Source organism: Mesoplodon densirostris, chromosome 4, assembly GCF_025265405.1.
Source record: "Mesoplodon densirostris isolate mMesDen1 chromosome 4, mMesDen1 primary haplotype, whole genome shotgun sequence".
Taxonomy (NCBI): Eukaryota; Metazoa; Chordata; class Mammalia; order Artiodactyla; family Ziphiidae; genus Mesoplodon; species Mesoplodon densirostris.
In genome coordinates, this window is record NC_082664.1 from 2,810,710 (window position 1) to 2,826,581 (window position 15,872).

The window sequence follows — 15,872 nt, forward strand, 5'->3', positions numbered from 1 at the left end:
GAAGGGCAGGCAGCAAGGGGAAGGAGAACCTTCTAGACAGAGCCCTGCAGGGAGGGCAGTGCTGCAGGAGCAGGGGCACGTGGGAGCCCCTCACGGCTGGCAGGGCGGAAGCAGTTGGGCTTGGCTGTGACCCCCCTTGCTCCCTCTCTCGGGTGCCCGCGGCGCAGCCTGGCCCCTGAGGCAGAGACACCCTTTGGAGCCAGGCCGGGCTGGCCTGAGAGCGGGCTGGCCCGCGGGGCCCGGCACCACTCGGGGCTGCGGGTGAAGCTCTGCCTTGGGCTTTAGGCCCTCCCCTCTTCCCCGCTTCCCCCCGGGCCTGCTTCCGTGGGGTCACCTTGAAATCCAAAGCTTCCTCCCGATAGAGCAAACGGACCAACCTGAAGAAGCCCAACTCGGAGAGGACGGGGCACGGGCTGAGGGTCCGCTTCAACCCGCTGGCGCTTCTCCTGGACGCCTCCCTGGAGGGGGAGTTCGACCTCGTGCAGAGGATCATCTATGAGGTGAGGCGGCGGCGGCTGCAGCCCCGGTGGCCCCGGGAGGGGGCGGGGCTCACGCGCCCTGTGTCCTAGGTGGAGGACCCCAGCAAGCCCAACGACGAGGGCATCACCCCGCTGCACAACGCCGTCTGCGCCGGGCACCACCAGATTGTGAAGTTCCTGCTGGACTTTGGAGTCAACGTGAATGCCGCCGACAGCGACGGCTGGTGAGGGCCCCGGGGCGCTGGGGTGGTGGGGAGCAGGGAAGAGGACGAGGCGGGACAACGTGGTCCCAGGCCTGCGTATTCTCCTGGTCTTCGTTCTCGCGGGGGTTTTGTTAAAGGCTCGGCTGTGACCACGCTCTTCACGTGGCTGACCGCGACGGTAGGCTGAGCCTCTGCTGATCCACGTTTTTAAGCGGCCAGAAAGCCTGCGTGGAGGGGAGCCTCGCAGGCCGGCCCTGCGCCCCGTGGGCCTCACCGTGAGCTTCAGGCCGCGGTCTGCGCTGCTGCGTGTGAACAGCTAGTTTTGTATATTGCGGTAAAACACAGCCGTCACCGTCACAGCCATTGTAAGGGACACGTCACTGGTGTGAGGGACATTCGTGCAGTTGCACCATGAACACCCAGCTTACAGGCCGGTGTTCAGTCCACTCCCCGCCCGCCCTTTTCAGAAACGTGTGTGGCCCAAAACTGTCAGTAGAAGTGAGGCCACTGCACAGGCAGCAGCACAGCAGCTCGCGGGGCACTGAGCACACAGCCCTGGGGGTCGCCTGGGACCTGGCCGGGCGTGAGCGCCTCCTCTGTCCCTCCAGGACGCCACTGCACTGCGCCGCTTCCTGCAATAGCGTCCACCTCTGCAAGCAGCTGGTGGAGAGCGGCGCCGCCATCTTCGCCTCCACCATCAGCGACGTTGAGACTGCTGCGGACAAGTGCGAAGAGGCGGAGGAAGGCTACCCCCAGTGCTCCCAGTTCTTACACGGTGCGGGGCGGGCGGCTGGGGGGCCCCAGGGGAGAGGCCTGTGAGGGCTGAGGTGTCCCAGGGTGGGTATCCTATCCTGTCGTGTGGGGGAGGGAAGCTCCCTTCTCCATTAGGCAGGGCTGGGGGTTCCAAAGGCTAAACAGTCACAGGCCATCCACGCTACACCCGATGGGAGAACCTGTGGGCCCAGCCTACCTTAGACCCTGGGGACAAAGTGACAAATGAAACAGGCAATGCCCTCCAGGCCCAGCTCCCAGGACAGAGGCCGTGCGGCGGGGCTGGGGGGCGGCCGGCCTTCCTGGGGACCCGCAGGCGAGTCCTGGGCGTGAGGACTCACTGGGTCGCAGTGGCTCCGTCGCTCTGGTGGTGAGTGCTTCCCACTGACCAAGAGCAAGTCACGCGACTTCTTTAGTCACATCAGCTTTTGGAAGTTTGTTCTACGTGTGGGTTGTAAGTTTCACCTTAAGAAACGTCTTTTAGAACGACACTGCTTTGCTTCTGGACACAAAGGTTCCACCACAGTCCTCTTGCTGGGACGTGGAAGGGACTGTTGGTATTAAGCAGCGGGCGGCAGCTGGCCTGGCTTCTGACCACTGCTCCACTGCGGCCCCCGCCGGGCTGCCCAAGGACAGCAGCGTGTCCCTTCTGGTCCTGCCGTGGGGCGCTCTCTGCAGCCCGCCCTCCATGGAGACCTGACCATTTGCTCTCCCGTCCCAGGGGTGCAGGAGAAGTTGGGCGTGATGAACAAAGGCGTGGTGTACGCTCTGTGGGCTTACGAGGCCCAGAACAGTGACGAGCTGTCCTTCCACGAAGGGGACGCCCTCACGATCCTGAGGCGCAAGGACGAAAGCGAGACGGACTGGTGGTGGGCGCGCTTCGGGGACCGGGAGGGCTACGTGCCCAAAACCCTGCTGGGGGTAAGCACTGTGCGCTGCACCTGGGGCCCCGTGCCGGAGCCCGCTGTCCCCTCTGCCTGCCTGTGGGCGCAACCTGGACTCCAGTCCTGCGGGCGGGAGACTGCCTTTCTCCAAGTCTCGTGGGAGCCGTGGCGGGGCATCTGCCGGAGCCCCCAACAGGCTGCTCAAAGCGTGCTCTGCTCGTGGGGTCCGTGATGGGGTGGGGGAAGGGCGGCTGCAGGCTTCTCCTCAGCCTTGCACTGATGGCTCCTCAGACCCTCGGCAGGGCTGTGCCTTTGCTCTCGTGCTCCGTGCCCGGTGGGGCTGGCAGATGCGTTCGTGACACAGTCACTGGACACCGTGGGCCTGCCATGCACCTTTAGGGGCCTTACGGACAGTGTCAGTGTCGAGTGCCCTGAGAGGAAGAAGAGTGGGGTATCCTGGGAGTTGGGAAGTTCTCCGTAAGAGGGTGACAAGCTGAACTTCGGCCTGAAGGAGCTGGTGTGCGGCCTTCTGAGGGCAGCCTGGCCTCTGGACGGGCTTCCTGCCCAGTGGGTCATCCCCTTGTCCTAACTCCTGTCCCTTGCTTCCCAGTTGTACCCACGGATCAAACCCCGACAGCGAACACTGGCCTGAACTTCCCTTTGGAGCACCGCACGGGCTCTCCAGCGACGAGGAGCCACTGAAGAGATGATTCTGCCATTTCCCCGGGAAGCTAAAGCTAGAAATGGCTTTACTGGTGCTCCCTTTAGCAGACAGCGTCCACAATGTGAAAGCCCGGCAGGTTCTAGGTGAGGCCCTTTCTCTGGTCTGCCCGCAGCTGGGAGAGAGACCTTAGCCTCCAAGAAGGCCGACTTTTGCCAGTTACTGTAAATCCGAATAAATAAATACCCAGCTTTCTAAACGACCGCCCCTGTTGCCAGTAAAAAGCCCTGTAATTAACCCCTGGTCAGTTGCCAAGGAAGATGAATGCTGTCATAGACTTGGGCCCCAAGGCCGTTGTCCCTCATTCCCGGTGCCACCCCAGCCCCAACAATGAAAACTTGCAGCTGCTGTTGAGGCGCGTCCCCTCGCTAGAGCCCTGCCCTCCCGTTTACTAGAAATCACAAACCCGGGCACCTTTTTTTCATCCTCACCACATGCGTTTCTTCATCACCAAAGGAGCCCCTGTGTGGAGACTTCTGTCCAGCGGTGGTGCCTGGTGTGTGGGCTCCACTTCCCGTTCTGGGCCTCGGTCTAGGTCACCGACAGGCCATGGACACGAGGGACCTTAAGATCGAGTGACACGTGGTCAGGAGTCTCAGCACAGCACTGCCTTCTCTGCAGCCTCGTGCTGCCCCGGTGTGGTCCTCGCCCCTCCCAGCATGGACATGCTCTGCCGAGGGCCGTGCAGCCCACGGGCCAGGAGGCGGTGGACGCGGGGAAGCCTGCAAAGTCACGGGGCGGCTATGGGGGCAGGAGGGCAGGGCCCCTGGCTCCCAGGTCCTGGCCATGACACCATAACCTGCCTGGTTCCAGACTTGAAGCAAGTAAGGCGCTTCCCTGCAGCGTCAACTGTACGTACAGGCTTTTATACACCAAAACTATTTTTTGACTAAACCAATCGAAACTGTCAGAACCATGTTGGAAATGTTTTTTTCTCTCATTAAAATCCAGGCCCTGAGCTTATTTTCCATGTATGAGTCTTGTGTGTAATTTACGTGTAGACACGTGTAGATCCTTGTTGTAGTCGCCTGCCTTTAAGCACTGATGGATTGTACACAGTGTGCTGATGGGAAGCGAACACCCTGCAGGGCAGTCTCCGTGGACGCCGTGTAAACGTGCACACAATAAACCGCTGTCTCTCACCGGAGGCTGTGAGTCTTGTGTTCTGGAGCCAGAACTGAGCTGAGCATGAAGCTCAGGTTGTCTGGACACAGCGAGGTGAGGCCTGATCCATATTTTCAAAATACGTTTTAATCGTAAGCTTTATATACAAATTGTTGTACAATTATTTTAATAAAGGGAAATAGTGAAAAGTACAAAACACAAATCTTGTTCCTTCCCCTGTGAAGTAGCAAAGGTTTGTTCATAGCCCCAGATGAGTGACACATGAACGGGCAGTCTGTGAGATGCTCCTACAAATCAGGCCGAGTTACCACTGCCCAGGTCACTTCTGTGGAAGAATTAATGGAACGAACATCACGGGGCCAGAACCATCTAGTAAACTTGGGCACTCATAAAAACATGGTATAGATTATGCTAAAAAGAGTTTAGCAGTAGTGTAGCTCAGTCTCTCCCACCCCCAATTAGGCATCGATAAGAGACAAATTCTAAAGCACGAGGTGTTCTGCACATTAGTCAACTGTGTACATATTGCACTAGGTAAGCTCCGAGTACTCGAGTTGCGTTTCCAGCACGTGTAGGGTTAGTCGCGCCTGTGCGTGCTCGGCGAGCAGGTGCTGCTGCCCCTAGCGGACTGTCCAGCCCGCGTGGCGTTACTGGTCCCGAGATTCGTAGAGAAGCTTGGCAGCCTGCAAGGTGACCAGAGATAAATGCGTGCGCCTGGCTGAAGCCAGTGGGGGCACCCCAGCTAGGCAGGCGGCGGGCCTCCCTCTGGGAAAGGTGGGCAGGGCTCTGAGCAGAAGGGCCGGGCCCACGGTACCTTGTGCATGGCCGCCAGCCATGCTGTCGCCTGCCTTCTGCTGCCGTTTGCGTCCTCCCCGGCCGTCAGCTTCAGCTGCGTCACGCCCTCCGCCCCTGGCGCCGTGTACTGCAGGGTCATGCCTGTGGCCCGCGCGTTGCCTCCTGGAGCGGGGAGACAAGGTAAGGATGCCCGAGGGGACGCTGAGCACCCAGGGTGCCGCCGGCCCTGATGTGCTGGCCGGGGCGCCTCCTCCCCAGCCCTGGTGCTGGTCTCGGACGGAGGCGGCCTGGTGGCGGGGCCTGGGCTAGGGGCTGCCCAGCGGATGAGCCCAAGCTCACAGGGCGGAACAAACACTCGGCACCACGTGGCTGAGAACCCAGGGAGAGGCACGGTGCCGTCGGGAGGGCTGCCCAGGCTGCACCCTGCCTGTCACGCTGGCCTCACCCCCACCCTACTCTGGAGAGCCGGGGTCAAAGCAGAGGGCACAAGTGCCACCAACACCCCACTCCAGCACACGAGCTCCCGAAAAGATGCCATGTGCAGTCAGCCTGCTGGGACACTGCCCACCTTTGGGCTGTGATGCCATGGACGACGCCGGGACCCCAGCACCTGCTCTGAGAACCAACGGCTGGAGGAACAGACGGCCCTTCTGTCACGACTGCAGTCAGAAGAGTGGCAAGGAGACCAAGCCTCACAGTGGGGTTTGCCAACCTGCAGCTGTTCTGCTTTGTGACTTGGGAGGAAAACTCCACTGTGAGCCGTTACCCAGCTCAGAACATCCCTTCCATCAGACGCAGGTCTCAGAGTCAAACGCAGGCCAGCAGGGGAGCAGGTGCTGGGAGGCCCACCGGGAGGTCGATCCGGCTGGAAGTGCCCCGCCACCCAAGGCCTGGGACGCCACCCAAGGCCTGGGACGCCCCCCACGACCTTTCCTAAGCCACGGGTCGACCCTGGGTGTCAAGCGGCTTGTCCCCGCCTGGGCTCCTTGCAGGAGTGCCCCCGCCCCCGGGCTCTGGGGCGGGCAGGCTGCTCTGCCCAGCCCCCGCCCCCGTAAGTAGACTTCTGCCGGCCCAGCACAGTTTGAGTCTGTGGCCGGCAGAGCTGCATGCAAGCACCTGGGCCTCGACAGGAAGTGCGCGACGCTGCTGTGGCCGCCGCCCCCGCCCCCTCGGGAACACATTTTTCTGGGCATTTAACGGTTCCGGAAGCCTGGGCAGAGCAGGGCTCACTGTCCTCCCAGCACCGCCACAAGGGGGCGCATGGCGCCACCAGCCCCCGGCCCCGCCCACACGCAGGAAGGACACGGAGGGACGCCCCGGCCTGGGTGGGGGGTGGCCCCCCGCTTCTCCGGACCGTGACTTCCGCACCTTCGACTCATGGCCCAGCACAGGTGCCGCCACGCACAAGCCTGTGCTCGGGGACGGGGGGCAAACGCTGCGCCGGCCCGCTCCCCTCGCCACCTGCGGTCCCAGGAGCGCAGCGAGGCTGCTACGAGAGAACACGGGAGCGAGCGCGCTGGGGAGGGCCGCCAACCGCGCCCCCCTCGCGTGGCCCGCTCAGGCCCAGCGGATGCCCAGGGGAGGATGCCCAGGGGACGTTAGGAAACACTGCGTAGGGCTCCCCTTGGGAGCGCAGAACTGAGCAAATTAGATTGCTCCATTTATGCTTTGTCTGCCCGTCTTAGACCCAACTGTCCTTCAAATCAACCAAAAGAAGGGAATGTCTGTTTCACAGAGAGCCTCGGCGTGGACCCCGGCACACAGCAGGGTCTGAAGGAGGCGCGGCGCGGAGCAGGGAGAGCGGCGGGGAGTGCGGAGCTGACCTTCAGAGACGGGCTGGCTCCCCAGGAGGCTGGTATAAGTGTGCGTGTCTTTTTCTATGTCAAGGTAGGCAGGCAGGAGAGAAGAACAAGCAAGAGCCGGTCAGGAAACAGAAAGCAAGACGGACTAAGGCACGAGGGCTTCAGCACTGCGCCCAGCATGGAACACCAACTCCACTTCCGTGGAAGGACAGCTGCTGAAGTGCGGAAGTGTAGGTGGAAAGATCCAGAATAGGCTGAGCGCTCCGCAAGCTCCAGGAGGAGGGTCGTCCCCGCAGACCCTGGGGGCCGTGGTGCTGGGTGGGCAACGCCCCGGGCATCGGGGAATCGGGCCGATGCCAGCTGCCGCCGGAGCCTTACCCCTGACCCGAGTCCAACAGTAAGTGAAACGTACAGAAGGGCAGAGTCCCCGCTTGTTTTACACGTTAAGCCCCGTTCGCCTGGTGAGCTCCTACAGCCACTCACTACACACAAGCCCCTGCCACGGCTGAGCGGGCGGCCCACAGACCTCAAGAGTCACCCAGGCCGGTGCCACACGGCACTCACCTCCAGGAGGGAAGCCTTCCGTGAGCATCTGCACGGCGGCAATGCGCGTGACCTCGACCTCGTGGCGACTGTCCCCGTCCAGAAGCAGGTACCTGCAGCAAACAAAGGGTGTCCACACCGCGTCACTTCAGGCTTGGAGCGACAGAGCATCAGTGCCGAGCGGCACCCACTCTTACCTCTGGTTGCTGGAAAGACGACAGACCATCGTGTCTGACTTCTCTGAGTTTCCAAAAGTTACGAGGAAGGTGGCTCCTGGGGGTGAAAACCAGACATGAGGACCCGGCAGCTCCCTTCTCGCCTCCCCTTCCAGACCAGCCCACCAGGGGACACACACAGAGGACAAAAGGAAAGCAAGACAGGTGGCAGCTCTGTTCTGTGGGGCCCTCGGCTGAGGCGGAAAGGCCGTGACGGGGTTGGGGTTCAACAGCAGAAATAAAAGGCGCTGCCTAGGGCTCCCAGGGGCCTTACCTCCCAAGGGCCTGAATCACAGGGCGCCGACCCACCCCCAGTGCTCAGGGGCCACTGGGCAGCACCACCCGCCCTGCTGCCAGGACGGGGAAGGGGCCCGAAGGCCGGGGGGGCTAGGCTGCCAAGGCCCGGGGAGGGGGCGGCAGGCCGGGGGAGGGGGCGGCAGGCCGGGGGAGGGGGGCGGCAGGCAGGGGGAGGGGGCGGCAGGCCCGGCAGAGGGGGGCGGCAGGCAGGGGGAGGGGGCGGCAGGCAGGGAGACGGGGCGGCAGGCCGGGGGAGGGGGGCGGCAGGCCGGGGAGGGGGGCGGCAGGCAGGGGAGGGGGCGGCAGGCCCGGGGGAGGGGGGCGGCAGGCCCGGGAGGGGGCGGCAGGCCGGGGAGGGGGCGGCAGGCCCGGGGGAGGGGGCGGCAGGCCCGGGAAGGGGGCGGCAGGCCGGGGGAGGGGGCGGCAGGCAGGGGGAGGGGGCGGCAGGCCCGGGGAGAGAGCTGCCCTCTCGCCACCACCATGTCCCAGGACGGCGGGGGCCGCACCTGGAGTCCCAACCAGCGGTCCCAAGCCTGCAGCAGGCGCCCTGCAGAGGCAGAGGCCAGGCAGGGCGTCACAGCATCACAGCCACCACACGACAGACACGAGGCCCCAGGTGCTCACCGCTCAGGAGCAGCTTGAGCTGCTTGTCGTAGAACTCGGCCTCCCGGTGGGACACCAGGGCGCACTCGGCGCACTGCCGCACGGGGTCCACGAAGCACATGCGCCGCAGCGCCACCTTCTGGCTGCAGCACTTGTCGCAGAAGCACTTCCCACACCGGCGACAGTGGTGCTGGAGACGCGGGGCAGGCAGTGAGGACCCCCGGAGACCCACGCCACCGGCATCCACGACCAGATGCCTCGAGGGTCCCAACGGTTTCCCAGCGGCCGGAACCCCGCCTGCTGACCAGGCCTCCACTGTCCCCGAGGCTCCGCGACAGACAGCGCCCACTCCCACCCCCCACGCCCCCTCCCGCCCCACCGCAGCTCACCTTCCTGGTGAGAAAGTCAAACTTGGTGTCGCACTGCATGCACCTCGGGCACTAGGAGAGAAGGTGATAGGGCGTCAAGACCCGGCTGCCGAGGCCACGCGGTCAGCTCCTTGGGGAGCCCCGTCCTGTCGCCGGAACCCAGGATCGGCCGTGAGATGATGCGATGCCGCAGCAGAAAGTGATTTACACCGGGTCCCCGCGCGGAGAAGCGCAGTGGGTCTGCTGAGCTGGGGCAGCGTCCAGCTAGCAAGGGTGCTACCAGCCCCAAATGCCCGGGGCTCAGGGGGCAGGCTGGGGACAGTGCTCCAGGGACAGGCCGAGGCCCAGGGCCAGAAACGGCCACGTTATCACCAAACCAACCAACCACGCAGAGGACCTCGGACCTGTTATCTGACACAGAGCGAGGGTTTCTTCCCATCCCGGCACCAAGTGCGGACAGACTGTCCCCACGCCGCCAAGGCTCAGCCTCCACGGTGGGAAAGCTGCTCCTGGACACACGTGCCACCTCACCCCAATGACAGTGACAGTAAAATGCCACCGTCAGGGAGCCAGACACCCTGACCACCACGCGACCCGAATTCGGCCAGTCCCCTGTCAGTCCTGGCCAACACGCCTGACCCCAGTGTCCGGCTCTTTGTCCTCAACGCCTGGCTTCAACCTGGGCGGCCTGAACCCACTTGCTGCCCGGGCTTTGTCCCCATCCTCCCCGTTCTGCCAACGCAGGGCCTGACCTTGACCCCTGCTCTGCACCCCTCCCGCCCCCAGGCCTGCGCCTGCAGCCAGGTCTGTCGCTCTGAGGAAATGCACAGCAGGTGCCAGGGCCCACCATGGGGCTGAGACCCTGAGGAAGCTTCTGGAAGGAGCCTGGCATCCACACGCAGTGTGCCCTTCTCCGTGGGAGGGCAGGCGTCCAGGCCAGCCCCCAGCCCCACCCAGCTCTACACGGCCACGGCCCCACCCTGGGCTGGTGTCTAAGCGTTCTGAGATCCCGTGATTGACGTTTCCTTATTTTCTCTTTGCTCTTACGCTGCTTTCTGGGCTGGGACACAGGGCCTGGCCCACCTTGGCCCTCCAGAACCATCCACAGAGTCCCTGCCGGCTTCAGGCATGAGCTGGCTAATCACAGCACAGCTGCTTCCACCAGTCCCTGCCATTATTGCCTCTTGCTGTCAGTTCTGGAATGTTCTGTGTGTTTGGCCCTCAGGCCTCCACCCATGGCAGGGCATCTGTGTGCCACGCTCTCCTGTGACCTCACACATCTGCCAGCCACAGAATCCACTGGATGTGGGGAAAGCCGGCGGGACCACCAGCGTCAGGCCAGGCTCCAGTAGGAGAGCTGCCTCCCGAGTCTATGCGCGTCCTGCACCCGTGGCGGCACATGGAGCCCAGGGCTGCCCCACCCTCGCCGGGAGGCTCGCATCTAGGCAACTAAGAGACCAATTTCTAAACTAAGACCATAGCAGAATTTGACATTTGCTCCCGGGGCTTCCCTGGTGGTGCAGTGGTTAAGAATCCACCTGCCAATGCAGGGGATGAGGGTGTGAGCCCTGCTCTGGGAAGATCCCACATGCTGCGGAGCAACTAAGCCCATGTGCCACAAATACTGAGCCTGTGCTCCAGAGCCCGTGAGCCACAACTACTGACTGCACGTGTCACAACTACTGAGCCCGTGCACCACAACTACTGAGCCTGCGCTCTAGAGCCCACAAGCCACCCAACCCTGAGGCGCTCCCGGCTGCAGCCCCAGGGTCAGGGCCCAGCGGCCTCAACGCCTCGCCGGGCCAGGAAAGCAACAGCTGACTCACGCCCACCCTGCCGACGCAGGAGAGTTCAGACGAGGTTGGGGGTGTGCTTTCTGGTGGGGAAGTGAGGAGATTACGAGCAATCAAAGGAGAAACCAGAAAGGACCTCAGGAAGCTGGGCCCAGGGCAGAAGGGGCCTTCGGGAATCATGGGGTCCACCCTGGCACGCGGCCAAGGGCAGAGGCTGGGCCACAGGGCTGCTTGGAGACCTGCGGTCTCTGCCGACCTGCTGTCCGACTCCAGCACAGGGAGCCCTGGGGGTGCCCAGGGCAGCGCATCAGGATGGCCGACAGGGAATCTCCCCTCAAAGTAGAATAGTCGGAAGAGAGAGTTTGGAGAGTTTAAAGGAGTGTTTAAAAAGAAGTTACTACAGGGCTTCCCTGGTGGCGCAGTGGTTGAGAGTCCACCTGCCGATGCAGGGGATGCGGGTTCATGCTCCGGTCCGGGAAGATCCCACATGCCGCGGAGCGGCTGGGCCTGTGAGCCATGGCCGCTGGGCCTGCGCATCCGGAGCCTGTGCTCCGCAACGGGAGAGGCCACAACAGTGAGAGGCCCGTGTACCACAAAAAAAAAAAAAAAGTTACCATAAAAAGGACAGAGTTTGGGGACAGATGCCCACCCTCCCTCTGAGGCTGGAGCGGCAAAGGACAGTCACACCTCCTCCCACGCTGTCCTTGGCGGCGCTAGGACAACACCTGACCGGCTGCGCCTGGCTCACATGCTAGACTGTTTCTCAGGCTATGAGGGGACTTCCCTGGTGGTCCAGTGGGTAAGACCCCAGGCTCCCATCACAGGAGGCCCAGGTTCGATCCCCTGGTCGGGGAACTAGATCCCACGTGCATGCCGCAACTCAGACCCGGCACAGCCGAAACAAACAAGCGAATAAATAAATAAATATTTTTTTAAAAAAAGCTTCCTCCTCCTAGAGCCCGTGCTCCACAGCGAGAAGCCACCGCAATGAGAAGCCCATGCACCGCAACAAACAGTAGCCCCCGCTCACCGCAACTAGAGAAAGCCCACGTGCAGCAACAAACACCGAACACAGCCAAAATTAAATAAAAAGAAAAAAGCTTCCTCAAAAATAAATAAATCATAAAAATAAGTTACAAAATTACACGTATTGGGCTTCCCTGGTGGCACAGTGGTTGGGAGTCCGCCTGCCGATGCAGGGCACGCGGGTTCGTGCCCCGGTCTGGGGGGATCCCACATGCCACGGAGCGGCTGGGCCCGTGAGCCATGGCCGCTGAGCCTGCGCGTCCGGAGCCTGTGCTCCGCAACGGGAGAGGCCACAACAGTGAGAGGCCCACGTACCGCAAAAAAAAAAAAAAAAATTACATGTATTACTGTATCTTTGTTGAAAGACAACCTTTTGTTTTGTTTTGTTTTTTGTTTTTGTGGTACGCGGGCCTCTCACCGCTGTGGCCTCTCCCGTTGCGGAGCACGGGCTCCGGACGCGCAGGCCCAGCGGCCATGGCTCACGGGCCCAGCCGCTCCGCGGCATGTGGGATCCCCCCGGACCGGGGCACGAACCCGCGTCCCCTGCATCGGCAGGCGGACCCCCAACCACTGCGCCACCAGGGCAGCCCGAAAGACAACCGTTTTTAAAGAGTAAAAGCATAACTCCTACAAATACAAAATGAACCCATGTCAAAGTTTTTGTTTTGTTTTGTTTTGTTTTGCGGTACGCGGGCCTCTTCACTGTTGTGGCCTCTCCCGTTGTGGAGCACAGGCTCCGGATGCGCAGGCTCAGTGGCCATGACTCACGGACCCAGCCGCTCACGGGCCCTGCCGCTCCGCGGCATGTGGGATCTTCCCAGACCGGGGCACAAACCCGTGTCCCCTGCATCGGCAGGCGGACTCTCAACCACTGCGCCACCAGGGAAGCCCCATGTCAAAGATTTAACTCATGGACTTTAACTCATGGATCCGGGAAGATCCCACCTGCCGCGGAGCAGCTAAGCCCGTGCACCACAACTACTGAGCCTGTGCTCTAGAGCCCACGAGCCACAACCACTGAGCCCGCGAGCCACAGCTACTGAGCCCACAAGCCACAACTACTGAGCCCGTGTGCCACAACTACTGAGCCCACACGCCTAGAGTCTGTGCACCGTAATGAAGACCCAATGCAGCCAAAATTAAATTAATTTAAAAAAAAACGAATCCCACTTTGATAATGGCAACACCATGAGAAAACCACATGTAAATAAATCTAAAAAAAAAAAAAGAGTTGATAGATGGGCAACAGGCTAGCCGCTGATGGACCCAGCAGAAGACAGCCGGGACGCAGAACGCAGGACGGCTGCACACAACCGTGACACTCACCCACCCACAGCTGAGTGCAGGGGCGGGTGAAGCTGAGGACAGCACGTTGCCCCCCGCCATGCTCCACCTATGCCCCGCCACCGCCCGTCCCAAACCACAAGTAAACCTACTTCTCAGCCCTGGTATCTCCATGCTTGAGTCCCCTCCCCACACACCAGGGTCGTGGGTCCCAGAAGCACTGGACAGGCCGAGAGCCTCCAAGCCCGCCAAGCGGAGTGAGCAGCAGGGCAAGCCCCCCGCCCCCCACGTCCGCGCCAAGAGCCACCGCAACCAAGGCCAGACTTCATCCCGACTCTCCCAGCCCAAACTGCCCCACTTCAAGTTTCTTTTCCTCCGGACACTTCCTTCAGTCACTTCTGGACTCTAGGACATTCCCCAATACATTTCAACATGCACTTCCTCAAAGTCAGAGGAGAAACTGTCCACGGTCACTTAGAGGCTTCCTCCCCACTCCGAGCTTCCTCCGCCTCTAGGGCCTTCTTTGGCTGCTCAGATGGCAAACTGGGGGCGCGTTTCTGGAAGGCACCCCGCCATCCTTCTAACACGAAAATGAAACTTCTGTTACAGGAGGGAGTGCCACGCTGATCCAAGCACTCCCACCCACCCTGATCACTTTCCCGAGAGCCCCCAGACAGGCGGGCAGGGCCCCAGACGCACCTCAACACCAGACCCGCAAAGAAGGACAACACATGCAGTACAACCCGCGAAACAATCATTCCAGGAAAGAGCAAAGGGCCCTGAAGAGGGCTGGCAGAGGGGACCCAGAGGTTAACTGAAGAGCAGCTCGCGGGCTGCAGGGGAAAACTGCACAGCGTCCAGAGGGGTGTTCTCCCGCACGTACGGTCCCTAAGGAGGTGGACATATCCCTGCTGTGGGCATTTCATGGGGGATCAATCCAGGGAAGAAATGTCTAAAGAGGGTCCTCGGGGGACAACAGTGGAAAAAGACTGACACTCTGACCTGGCCTCCTCGAGGACACGCTTGGTGCCCACTCAGTGAAGTGGAGATGCTGCGGACACAGTGTGTCCCTGTCCTGGCTCCCCTCCCCCGCCGGGGAATAGACCAGCTCGCCTCTAGCTCCCGCCCTCACCCGCCTCCTTCCAGGCCAGGCTGTGCGGTTCTGACTTCTCCTCCTCCTCGAACCTTGATAACACCTGCCCAGCTCCCTCACTGATGCAGTTAAAAGAGCTCCGGAACGTGCATTCACTTAGGAGAACGAGAGTCGTGATATTACCTTTTTTCTCTTTAATCACCTTTTAACAGCACTAACCAAGGAGACCACGCGAGAAAAGGTACGTTCTGTGATTTCAAAAACTGCAAACGCCAGGAGGAAAAATGCAGAAAAGAGAGAGCACAGACAGGGCGACCAGAAACCCAAGAGGAAGGGCGGACGTGGCCTGGGCCAGCTCCGTGACCCGCCTGCGCGCCAACGTCTCGCCCTCTCTGTGCACTGGCCTGCAGGGCCTCGGTGACCAGGAGATGGGAGGAAAGGGCAGCCCTGGCAGGACGGCGCTGAGACCTCCCCGCGGCTGGCCCAACCGCCCCTCCGAGCTCTGGGCGCTTCACCGCCAGTGCCCTGAAAACACCTGATCGCATCCCCCGACTTCGCCCCCCCTGCAAAAAACGTGCCGCCTGCAACCGTGATTCTAAGGGAAGGAAAAGTGGTCAATCGGAATGCTGGAAGGAGATGCAACTTAAAGCATTTTCAAAAATCGTGTTACTTTTATGTCTCTGGGACGTCTGTGATTTACAGAAATGCGGTAAGTTTTTCCGCCTGGCTTAGCATAGCTGAGAATAACCGGCTTATGGGATCCAGTCCAAACCCTGTGGCACAGCACAAAAGGACCTTCAGAGGTTCCGCCCCCACCCAACCAAAGGGAGAGCTCACGCCCCGCCCCGCCCCTCACCTCTGGAAGCAGGTGCAGCTCCCCAGGCAGGACGCCCTCCAGACGCCCCACCTGGACACGCGTACTCACCCCCAAGACTCCCTCAGACACCACCGCCAGGCAGTCCACACAGCGGGAGTCCCCTACACAGAGCGCTAATTATAAATAAACAAACACGGGCCTCCTCTCCTCCCTCGCGGGAGGGGGTCGCAACTGTTTCAAAGGTTCCAGCCCAGCAGCTCGACCAACGGATGTGGCGGAATCCACAGACGACCTCGCAGCTGGGCAAAGCCCGGGTCGTATCAGGAAGGGAGATCTGTGAGGGGTCACAGAAACCCCGGGGGGCAGTTTCTTAAGAGCGGGGTAGACTGGGCGCCCCGCGAAAGGGAACCAGGCCAGGCAGAGTACCCGTGGCCCGGGAGGGGTGGAGCCCGGGGACTCCGCTAGGGCGCGAGGCAGGGGTCCCGAGGGCGGCCGGGTTTGGGGGTGGGGAGGACAGAGGGGCCGGAGGAGGCAGTTCCGGGGCCGGGGTGCGCGGGGAGCGGAGGGAGGGTCGGGCTGCGGAGGGGCGTCGGGGAGGCAGGGCGGGCCCGGGGAGCCGACCCGGGCGCGGACGCGGGGAGGCTCGGGGACACGGGGAGGGGACAGGGGTCGCGGACCCGGTCCCGGGGCTGACGGGCGTCCGCGACCTACCTCCTTGTCCGGGACCCACTGCGGCTCCTCCAGGCCGAAGGGGCTGCCGAAGGCGCGGTGCTCTGGCACCATACGCAGGCCGCTGGGGGAGCGCACCAGCTTCTTGGCGTCGCGGCGCGCGGCCACCTCGGAGGACATGACGCCGCCCCAGCGCTCGCCCGCCGCCCGCAACCGGGCCCTAGCCCCCCGGGAGCCCCGCCCCGCCCCGCCCCGCTCCGCCCCGCCAGCGCGACTGACAGCGCTCCCGCCCAATCGCCATGCCAAGCACGGAGCGCGGCCCAATCGGCGCCAGGTGTCCTCCCCGTCGCTGCGCTTTCCAATTGGCGCAAGGGTACCTCCCCT

General features: G+C 62.3%; 2 protein-coding genes across 5 annotated transcripts in view; one reads left to right on the forward strand and one right to left on the reverse strand.

Annotated features, from left to right (window-relative positions):
* PPP1R13B (protein phosphatase 1 regulatory subunit 13B) overlaps positions 1-4,028 on the forward strand; it is a 93,010-nt gene extending 88,982 nt beyond the window's left edge. For all 3 annotated transcript variants that reach the window (XM_060095554.1, XM_060095556.1, XM_060095555.1), the window contains exons 13-17: positions 363-500; positions 570-703; positions 1,291-1,457; positions 2,175-2,374; positions 2,948-4,028. In XM_060095554.1, the coding sequence (XP_059951537.1) occupies positions 363-500; positions 570-703; positions 1,291-1,457; positions 2,175-2,374; positions 2,948-2,989 (681 nt within the window). In that variant the 3' untranslated portion in view covers positions 2,990-4,028. The remainder of the gene's footprint in view (positions 1-362; positions 501-569; positions 704-1,290; positions 1,458-2,174; positions 2,375-2,947) is intronic.
* Positions 4,029-4,289: 261 nt separating this feature from the next.
* On the reverse strand, positions 4,290-15,713 carry ZFYVE21 (zinc finger FYVE-type containing 21). Of its 2 annotated transcripts, none has more exons than XM_060097870.1 (7): positions 15,531-15,713; positions 8,828-8,878; positions 8,460-8,628; positions 7,521-7,596; positions 7,345-7,436; positions 4,998-5,140; positions 4,290-4,508 (listed from the first exon to the last, which is right to left on the reverse strand). In XM_060097870.1, exons 1-7 carry the CDS (start codon positions 15,666-15,668, stop codon positions 4,503-4,505), a joined length of 675 nt encoding a protein of 224 aa, XP_059953853.1. In that variant the 5' UTR covers positions 15,669-15,713; the 3' UTR covers positions 4,290-4,502. The 2 variants fall into 2 exon arrangements, with proteins under 2 accessions (XP_059953853.1, XP_059953852.1); XM_060097869.1 differs by having other exon boundaries at positions 4,290-4,866.
* Positions 15,714-15,872: the final 159 nt, after the last annotated feature.

What these genes read in the sequence shown, in the direction of transcription:
- ZFYVE21 (XM_060097869.1), bottom strand. Translation starts at nt 15,668, where the DNA reads ATGTCCTCCGAGGTGGCCGCGCGCCGCGACGCCAAGAAGCTGGTGCGC. An exon ending in GGAAGGCTTCCCTCCTGGAG is followed by an intron (nt 5,141 to 7,344) that starts GTGAGTGCCGTG and finishes TCCCCGCTCCAG; the next exon opens with GAGGCAACGCGCGGGCCACA. An exon ending in GGCTGGCGGCCATGCACAAG is followed by an intron (nt 4,867 to 4,997) that starts GTACCGTGGGCC and finishes GTCACCTTGCAG; the next exon opens with GCTGCCAAGCTTCTCTACGA.